This window comes from Vidua chalybeata, chromosome 12 (genome assembly GCF_026979565.1).
Source record: "Vidua chalybeata isolate OUT-0048 chromosome 12, bVidCha1 merged haplotype, whole genome shotgun sequence".
Lineage (NCBI taxonomy): Eukaryota > Metazoa > Chordata > Aves > Passeriformes > Viduidae > Vidua > Vidua chalybeata.
In genome coordinates, this window is record NC_071541.1 from 18,487,944 (window position 1) to 18,498,499 (window position 10,556).

At 43.8% G+C, this 10,556-nt stretch overlaps 1 protein-coding gene across 1 annotated transcript in view; it reads left to right on the plus strand.

Annotated features, from left to right (window-relative positions):
* The window catches only part of SLC6A1 (solute carrier family 6 member 1), a 61,054-nt gene extending 50,759 nt beyond the window's left edge, over nt 1–10,295 (plus strand). The window contains exons 11-15 of the mRNA XM_053953866.1: nt 1,143–1,274; nt 2,286–2,388; nt 4,329–4,429; nt 5,856–6,023; nt 7,891–10,295. Coding sequence (XP_053809841.1) covers nt 1,143–1,274; nt 2,286–2,388; nt 4,329–4,429; nt 5,856–6,023; nt 7,891–7,995 — 609 coding nt within the window. The 3' untranslated portion in view covers nt 7,996–10,295. The remainder of the gene's footprint in view (nt 1–1,142; nt 1,275–2,285; nt 2,389–4,328; nt 4,430–5,855; nt 6,024–7,890) is intronic.
* Nucleotides 10,296–10,556: the final 261 nt, after the last annotated feature.

Consider the following 10,556-nt stretch of genomic DNA (forward strand, 5'->3'; position numbering starts at 1 on the left):
ATTTATTTGCAGTCAGCTGCAGTTGGCAAAGCAGCACCTCCCAGTCCCTAGCGCAGCCCTCCCAGCATGTAAAGGAATTTGGGATTTACTGCCTTAGCACTGTATCAGTCTTTCAGGAGAGAAAATCCATTGTTTTCTGTGAATCCAAGCTGACTTCAGCCTGTGAACACACAAAGACCAAGAAGGCATTTTATCCCGGGAAATGAACAAAAGTTGAAAATTTACACTTTCTATTTCTTTGTTTTTCAGTGAGCTTCAGGCTTGACATTAAAACCCACTGCTCAATCTGGGGGGAAACTGCTGTAAAAAATTGGGTCAAAAATATTTTTGAAAGCACTTGTCTCTAGGCAACTAACAGCTGAGGAAGGTGGTCTAATATTATTAAAAGGAATGTGTATCTACAGGCTGTCATGCTCTCTGCATTTTCTGTCACTGAAACATTTCATCCACTGTAATTTACAGGAGCTGTAACCACTGGTTGAATTCTACTTGCTGCGCTGAAAATTAACAAAACTTTACTTACCTTCTGGCTTTCATATGTCAGCCACCATAATGAAAATATTTTTCTGAATATATACACACAGAAGGATTCTGGAGTATGGCCGTGATTTCCATTTGGAGGACACAGCCTCAACAAAAATGTTTTCTGGGGATGCAAAGAATATTTGATTTATTACATATGAGAATCATATGTGAATCTTTAACCTTCTGCATGAAGCACCAATCTGGTTAGACTTTCTCTGTGTGCTGGCTTTCTTGTATGGGAGTAAATCACATAAAACATAAGTTTATTTTGTAGAATTGAGGGATCAAAGCCGTCAACCGTAGGTTTATCATTTTTATTACAATAAAAGAGCAGTTCCTGTTCACAGAGCAAAAACAACAGTTCATAGCTTAGAATTTTGAGTGTTCCTCGAGCTGGAAATCTTTTTGCACAGATCTCTTTCGACAGAAACAAGGATATTCAGGAGCAGAGCTTCCGCTGCCGTCAAGCGAATTTTCACTTCTCTCTGGATGGCTGCAGCCTTAGGCCAGGGAAGGGTCCAATCACAAAGTGCCCCCCAAAACTCCACGCTGGGCTCTGGGCTGTGTTTTGTGTCCAGCTGGGCTCTGGACTGTGTTTTCTGTCCCTTTCCCTGCAGTTCTGCACCGTGGAAGGGTTCATCACTGCCCTGGTGGACGAGTTCCCCAAGCTGCTGCGCAACCGCCGCGAGCTCTTCATCGCCGTGGTGTGCATCGTGTCCTACGTGATAGGGCTGTCCAACATCACTCAGGTACTGCTGGCCTGGGGCCTGGCTCTGCCCATCAGCAGCATTCCTCCTTCCCCAGTCCAGCCAGGAATCTCTGCCAGCCACGGGATTGTCAGGGATTGGCGCCCGCCAGGTTTTGGTGGTTTAAGCGTAGAACGCCCTGTGGTGCCTTAGGATTTTAGCTTTGACATTTTTATTTGTATTGATTTTTTTTCTATTAGGATTATTTATTTTATATTAGGATGTTTTGCTTTTATATATTTAGCTTGTGTGTTTTCCATCTCTTTGCACTCCTGCAGTTCTTTGGTGTGTAACTCCAAACTCCACACTCAGGGGCAGCTGCAGCTTTCCCATTTGGGGCAGACACAACAATTCCTCTCCAGGCCTGGCACTCAAGGACACCTCACTGCCTCAGGCCCCAGGGATGGGAACAAAAGGGACTTGGGGGAGCAAACCTGGGGGAAATGACTTCATTGCCTGGAGCTGGAATTGGAACATTAACCCCAATGTGCAAATGGACCAAACTTTTTTTATATAAAAATATAAAACCCCATGACCCGTGGTCCATTTTGGGTGTAGGCCCTGGGGGCTTTGTCTGCCCAAAATGTACCTGAAGGCCCTTCCATAAATAGAACTGCTTTTTATTCCCTTAATTCTGCCTCTGGTTTAGGTAGCCCCAAAAAGGCATCACCTGGGTGTCCCCTGCAGGGTCAAGGACAGCAAAATGCACATCCCCACACTCCTACAGTCCAAAACGTGCCCGCTGGAGATGTTGACTTTGCAAACTGTTTGAGGGGAAATTATTAATGATTAAATTATGATTAAATTATCAAATAAAGAGCAGAAAGTTAAATGAAACTTCAGTTTAAACAGGAGCAATCTTAATTTTGTCAGGGTTGACCTCAAGCCTTAAAAAAAATTACCCTGTTTAATTTACACTAGTAGGCCCTAACCTACCCACCACTGTTAGTTTGTATCTTAAAATTTGAAGCTGGAGGCCTTGCTCGATTTTTCATTCTTTCTTTTCCATTTCAGGGTGGAATCTATGTGTTTAAGCTTTTTGACTACTACTCTGCCAGTGGAATGAGTCTCTTGTTCCTTGTATTCTTTGAGTGCATCTCGATATCCTGGTGCTATGGTAAACAGCCTGTTTGTGTTTTTCCCCTAAGCTTTACACACCCTGAGGATAATTCATCCTCTGATCTCTGCACGTGCTGGGGGTGGAACTGAAAGTGGCCTTGGTTTCTGTGGATGTAATTCAAAGTGGGCTTGTGGAAGATGCTGCTGCCGTTTAAACACCCTACCTAGAGGCCTGGGAGCCACAAAGTGTTTCAGGAACATGAAAAGGGTGATATTCTGCCGGAGTCTTCCCCGGATTTGGGTGACTCCGGATGGTGGTAAAGTCTCTCCTCCAACCCATGCCTTCAAAGAAAGACTCAGTAGTCTTCAGTCGTCCGGTCTCAAGGCAGTTTATTGCATGTTATCTCAAGGCACACAGACTCCCTGACATTGTCCCTGACTCTGTCTGTCCCCGTCTCTGGCTGTCCCCGTCTCCCCCTCCCCGAGGGGTTGGTGCCATCTTTTATATCACACATTACGTATTAGGTGTTTATAGTTTTTTCCCAATGCCTACTACCTATGTTGAACAGTGAGTTTCTACTCTAAACCAATCTGTGAGTGCCAACACCACCAAGAACATGGGGAATAGGAAGGAGAAAGAAGGAGGACAGGGCACGCCCAAATCCCTCCATCTTAGAACCTCTGACCCCCGTGTACAAAACTCAGACCCCTCTGTACAAGGCCTAAACCCCCCCTGTACAGCACTCAAAAATCCTACCTTTTACTTTGTGACTACTTCTATTATAATATCTAAACTTTTGTGATTTCTTGTTCTTCCTGCAAGGTTGGTAAATTGTTCCATGGGTCAAGCTCAAGACCACAGGGGTCCCTGGCTGCCTGCCAGGGTCTCAAAGGCTTCTGCCCTGGGCCCAGAACATCCAAGAGTGTCTGAGGGACACCTTGGGTTCCGACAATATTCCATCTCTTTTCCTGTCCCACTCCCTTGGGAAGCCTGGATCTTCAGAGGTGTTGGGTACATATCGCCTCCAGGCTCTTGGGATTTGTAATATCTCATTTTTCCAGAAATTCTCTCACTCCAGAGTCCTGCAGTGAGCCAGGCTCCTTGGTCAGTTAGGGAATAATCACCTTGAAATATCCAGAAGCTTGGACTGGCAATCTCTGGCTCTAAGGATTAATGGATCTGTGGAATATTGTCACAGAGCATTTTTGACCTCAGAGCTGTGTCAGCTCCTCTGAGGAGCTGCTCCCATCATCACTCAGGCACTCCAGCTGCTCCAGGAGCCTTCCTGCTGGATTTCAGTGGGCCTGAGAGGATGGAGCAGCATTTAACAGGCAAGAGGCACTGCTGCTGAACCCAGCAAATGGAAAAACACACCAAAATTCTCCCAGGAATCACAGAATATTCTGAGCTGGAAGGGACCCCACAAGGAGCTTAAGTGGATGGTCCATGCAGGGCTTGAAGCACACCTTGGAATTGTCAGCTCCAGGCTCTGACCATGAAGAAATCAAAGCCATGAATTAGTGCCAGACACAGCTTTGGGAGGCTGGTGCAGAGCAGCAGCAGCAGGAGGGCCCCTCTGATTTCAGCTCCACTTCTGCCCATGCATGGTGGGCACTGAAACGAAGCTGGGATGGGTTGGGGAGGTTTATAATTGTAAAATACCCTAAATTTCTCATTCTGATATAACCTAGAGTTGAAATCAATCCAGGGTGTTTCTTGCATCTGACCTTCCCATGTGCAACTTCCTCATTTGGCATGGGAATAAGTTTGCTGGTCTCTAATTATTATGATGTGGAAGAGTGAGAACAGGTAATTTTTGGTGCTTTTGAGCTTGCACACTTTTTTTGCCATCCAGACAGAGGAAAAGTTATCTTGAGATCTTTGTAGAGCTTCCAAATATAATCATAATTTATGACAATGTCTCTCAGAACCACTGAGCTTCCCGTCAACTCCACTACCTGATATGTTTCTGTGCTGTTTCTTATTTCTATATCCAGGTGTTAATAGATTTTATGACAACATCCAAGAGATGGTGGGATACAGACCCTGCATCTGGTGGAAACTCTGCTGGTCCTTTTTCACTCCTATCATTGTGGCAGTAAGGAACAAACTTTTATTCTCTGGTTGAAAGGATGTAAATGAGTGGCCTGGGTGCTGCAGCCTTGTCCTTTCCACCCCCACAGGTTCATATTAGTTCTGCCCTCGCTCCTTTTTTAAGGATTTGAGCAATCTCATTGAAGGCAATAAGCAAAAAGCAGCAGTATCATTCCAGGAAGATTGTGCCCCAAAAAGAGAAGCCAAAATTTTTATTAGACCTCTGGAAATGCTCAAGAGGTTCATTGGCAGAGTTAGAAAACTTTAAGGAACAAATTTTGACCTTTTTTTTTTTTTTTTTGTTGTTCTAAAATAGAATTTAGCAATCTAAAATCTAAATTTTCAACATACACAAAAATGCCAACATTCTGTAAACTGAATTCCTCCACAAGCACTTCTGGTGACAGAGCAGGGTTCTAAACTCGTGTTCTTCCCTCATGGGATTCTGTGGCATATATTAACCATTTTGTACTATATTGCTGTGGGTTTTCTGGCAAACTCTGCACGGAATCTGTACTGCAAACCACAGGACAGCCTTTTTCTGATTCTAAACTTTACCCAGTTAATCCCATTCAGTACTTTGTGAAGTAGTAAGCAAATGAATGTAAATGTACTGCACATACACTGAACCCAGATGCAATGTAACAAACTAATCAAGCAGCCACTATTACCCATGAGCCAGCATGTAACCAGAGAAAAGCAAGTGAGGAGCACTAAAAAGACACAGAAATGTGTTCACGTTGAGGGTTCCTTGAGTCATCCCTTCCCAGATCAAGGCAGATTTCATTTTTGTAAAATACAAGCATTCAGGAAGGCATAAGAAATACATTTTATTTTAGTGGCACAGGAGGAAGATGCCAAACATTGTCAAACTGGCCAGATTTGTCAAGTCCTCAGCAGAACGTGCTGCCCAGCCCAGCTCAGAGCAGGGACAAAAATCTGCCTCTGAATCCTCCTCTGGGAATCTGTCCTGCACAAGGCCTCAGCCTGGGATCAGAACGAGCCTTCCTCTCTCCTGATTCACTTTAGCAGGTGTTCCTGGCTGGTTTAGACATTTGAGACAGGCCAGGACAGGAGTTTTTCCTGGGAATAGCCTATGGAATACCATGTCTTCAGGGCATCCTTGGAGAATATCCCAAAAGCAACATGTGAGCTGCTGCTCAGTGGCACCATGTACATGTCCACAGGTTCCCAGGATCCCTGTTTTTCCCAGCAGCTCCCTTCCTTCTGGCTCTGTGTAGTTTATCCAAGGAATTTACTGGTACCAGCAGCACACCTGCATTATCTGAGGTGCAGGTTTATAGGTGAAAATACAGCGTTAAGGTGAAACATTCATTTTGGTAAGAGGCGTCTTGGGAAGCTCCAGAAAAACTCTTGAAGCCAGAACACTCTGGGAATCTCACCCCAAACCCTCCCTTCTGCTTTTGCAGGGAGTGTTCATCTTCAGTGCTGTGCAGATGACCCCTCTGACCATGGGGAGTTACGTGTTCCCAAAATGGGGCCAGGGGGTCGGCTGGTTCATGGCCCTGTCCTCTATGGTGCTGATACCTGGCTACATGGCATACATGTTCCTAACCCTGAAAGGCTCCCTAAAACAGGTAAGTCTGCCTGTCCCGAGTCCCTTGGCACCTGTGCAATCAAAGATTGCTGGGCATTTCTTTCCTGTCATCTATTTGCCCCTCAGATATTTTGCTTTGAGCCAAAGAGACCCCATAAAAGCACCAACCAAAAGACAAGAGAGTGTCTGAGCCATCTGTTGCTGAACACAACTCCCCACGTTCCACAGGGTCCTTATCTCTGCTCTGGCAGCTGCAGACACTTGGCATTCCAGCTCCTCACACCTAGAAAACAGAGGAGAGGTTTGCAAAATATGGCAATTTGTCCTGATTAATGCGAGACACGCGGCCGTGGGTCACGGCAGGGGATGCTCTGGGGAGCTGGAATCAAAATCAGGGACTGAGCCACAAAACTCTGGGATTGCATGAGTCTGCTCAGTGACCCTGCCCTGCATCTCCCTGATGGCTCCCAAGGCTTGAGCTCCTGCATTTCACCTGCTCTGAGTCACACCTGCCCTGCTCTGCTGCAGCTGGGAGGGAGCACATGGAATCCCTTGGGAGCACTTCCCTCTAGCCTTTATTTAAGGGATTTCTATGAGCAGTCACTTTGTGAAGAACATTAGGGGCTTTTTTCTCATTTTCAGCCTCTCCCTGACTGCTCATCCTGTTTTTTAAAGGAGGTAACACTTCTTATGGAAGACAGTCAGGGGGGTTTTCAGTCAGTTTTTATTTCAGTCAGTTTTTATTTCAGTCGGTTCTGAGGTCCTCAGAGATGTACTGCTATAGGGGTGGGAAATCTTGACCACATTATTGCCTCACACACTGTTCAGGAGCCACCCACAATCACCAACCTCATTTTTTCAATCTGGGTGGATCCTCAGTTTTCCCTCTCCAGCTCCTCCTGTACATCACAGCCAGTTCCCCAGCCCAAGTACTGAAACACTCTGTGATTGTGGGAACCAAAGACTGTCAAAAGGAATTTGTCAGAGCTTCTGGAATATTCTAAAATCAGCTGACAGAGCCATCTTTGCAAAGGGCTGGATGATCTTAAGCAGAATTGACGAGTGATGCTCATGAAATGCGCAGATCCAAATATTTGTCTTCAGCAAATTTTGAAGGACTCAGGCTTCAAAGAAGTCTGCAGAAAAAAAATTTTGATTTTTTTTTGCTCCCCCCATGCCTGTTCTTAGCTCCTACATTTTGAACAGATTTCCCTTGGTCTTACGGAAACTTTTAGGTGCAAAAGGAGAACTGTTGCCCTAAAATACAGCTGCTGTTTGGGCAGGGTAGTGTGAGACCATGGTTAAAGTTCCTCATCTCAGCCTTGTTGTGGATTAAGGGCTCATTTTTGAAAGCATTGACAAATTGCTATTAAGTGATGGGAGGAGTCTGCACCAGTGAGAGGCTCTGAGGAGCCAAACTGGGATTTCTTTTGAGATATGAACGTGAGCTGGGCAGAGAAGCTGAAGGAACAGAGAGGACAAAAGGACGAGGAAAGACAGAATGGGAATAAAACATTCTAAAACACAAGTTGTTTCACCTGGTTTGTCCTTGGAGGAACTCTCAGTTCCCCTGGGGAGATGCCCATCACTCTGGTGCCCAGCACTGCTGCCCACTGCCCACTGCAGCCTTGTGTTGCACCCTGGGCTCACAGCAGAGCCTCTCCTCACTGCTTTTCCCCAGGAAAGCTCCTTGTTGGCACCCAGCATTTGGCACGGGGTTTTTCAGCTCCTCCTGTCATGTTCAGGGCAGAGCTAGAGTTCAATTTAGTGGAAGTGGCTCACTGCTGGTCCCTGGGAAGATAGGCTGTTGCAAAGAATTGTCTTTAAATATTTAGAAAAAAAAAAAGAAGAGTAAGGTTAGGAAGAGTTTTTTGGCTGCCTCACATTTACTGTTGTCCTTTGAACAGCGCATCCAAGTGATGATTCAGCCAAGTGAAGACATCACCCACCCTGAGAACGGGCCAGAGCAGGCCCAACAGAGCAACTCTGCCAACAAAGAAGCCTACATCTAAACTCCTCTCTCGTCCAAGTACCGCTCCTCCTCCAGAAAAACAAAAAATATGGTTGAATATGACCACAAATTCACGTCTGAGAATATAATTACCTACCTCTAGTGGCAAAAAAAAAAAGAAAATACATATTAAAAAAAAAGGGAAAAAAAGCAACAAGGTCATCTCCACTCCGAGGGAATCGCCATGGGTTCGATCCAGCCGTCGCGAGCTCAGATGTTTGACAGTGTTTTTGTGTTCTCCAGCAATCCACAGACTGTTAATGTTTTTATCCTTTCGCAATGATAGTTGCATACTTTGGAATTTGTAAATTGATGTGCCAAGACCTTTTTAATCTACCTTTTAGCACGACTATTTGAAGTTTTGTGCTGCTGATTTTTAGTAGTTGATCACTATTTCTTACCGCTGAATCCCAAGACTGTTATTTCTGACTTTGCAGGAGTAAAATTAAGTTTGGAGTTGTTTTGTACAAAGAGAATGGAGTATTTTGTAAACAAGTGATTTCCAGTGCTAAAGTCTGCCCTTAAAATTTGTTCCAGCTGAGGCCATTTGAGGGAGGAAGAGACTCTTCCTTCAATTAACAGCAGGCACAGCCTTTATAAACATTCCTAGAGCAAAAATTGAGTTGTTTGTGGCAGAGCAGCCCAGGCCAAACACACTGGCTGTGCTCAGCCTTTCAGGGTGACTTTCAAACAAGGTCATAAATTTCTTTAGAAGTACATATCTTGCTTCTTATAAAAAGAAGATATCTGTGTGAATCAATGTTAGAGGCATCAATACGACTTTTAACTTTTTTAGCAAAGTAATAGCCAAGAGCTCTTAAAGATTCCCAGGAGTAAAATACAAAGTATTTGCCATTCAAGCTCAGACTCCCTGAGCTTTTATCATGCTGTTGTCACTCTACTATTATTGCATTGCCACCAAAATAGAAACCAAAACAACGGCTTAAAGATCGAAGTAAGTTCCAATTTCGGGCTCGATTGAACCTGCTAGAGAACTTTCCCAGTTCCCAATCCCAAACTCCGCAGGGTCGGCACTTTGAGAGCAGTGGGATTTCCATTTCCAGGGGCTGGGTGGTGCTGAGGGCACGAGGGAGAGCTCTTTGATCCCGATGCAATCCCGCTCTGGGCTCCGTCCTGCGTTTGCCACACGGCCAGCGAGCCCGGCCAGCCCCTGGAAGTTTTCCCTGTGTGGGGAATGCAGCGGGAGCCCCGGCTGGCATTTCTCGTTTGGCAGCTATAAGACAGGCACGGAGGCTTTTTTTTTTTTTTTTGGGAGGGTGATGTTTGATTGTAAATGACTGTGACAGAACTGTGCAATGAAAACATGCTTTTCAGCAAACTTTTTTTGTGCACCGTACAATGTTAGATAGCACAATTTATGTAGAACTACTACGTGGAAAAAAAAAAAAAAAACATGTTACCTGTGAATGTTGGGTTTTTCGTTGTTCTCGTCTGAAGGTGACAAACATGTTCTTGCAATAAGGTATTATTCTCAGAATGTCAAGCACATTATGTAGAAATAATATATATATATAATACACATGTATTTCAAACTACATCCTAAACTCTCAGAGTATGTTGGGTAGGTTCTAAACTGTTTCATACCTAGGTCAAATGTAAAATACTACGAGATCTAAGCTCCATCCTAAACGGCCATAGCTGAGATGCAAGCGTCCTGTAAGTCTTTGGGATTTAGAGGAACCCCTACATCCTACACAGACATCACACGTGATACATCATACTTGTGAATTTCATTAGACTAAGGATAAAAACTCCAACTTTCTCTTTATTGTTTAATGTAACCGAGTCCCATGTTGTTCTAAGAAAAATGCAGTATTTAATGTTTGATTGTAAACAATTATGACAGATGTTTGACAGACCTGCTCTTTAGCAAAAAGCTGTACAAACGTTATCACATAGCACAAACTAGTGTTGTAGAACTACTGTGTGTAAAGTGTGAATAGCTGTATCTTTTTTGTAGTACTTGCCCTGAAAAAGAAAGATTATTGTATGATCATATATGCTTTTTGCAATAAGGAAATATCCAACACCAAGCAAATCTATCTCTATATAAAAATATATATGTAATATATACATATTCAAAAATATATACAGAGCCTGTTTAAAAGAGTACAGTATTATTTAGTAAATTGCAACCTGTTCTATGGACCAAATGTAAAATATTTATAAATTAAGATGCATTTTAAATGTCTATAAACGGTGTCATAATTAAAGCACGATTGTTATGTAAGTTTCCAAGAGTTTAGAGGAAAAAGAATAAAGGTTATATTATACATTAAATTCAGAATTTTGCAGTCTTTCATTGGACAAACCCAATCTGTGCTATTTTCAAGTTCCAAATGTGTCATTTATATAAAAATATCCTTTAAATACCAAAACGCTGTATCCCACTTGTGATGTGTATAATTAATCCGTGCTATTCCTACGATGTAATTAGTATGTGCATACATTATACAGGGAGCTTGAGAGGTGACAGCTAATAGCCCTTCCTGGCATCCTGCTGCTTTAATTCTCCTGCGGGAAGATGGCAGAGCGAGCTCC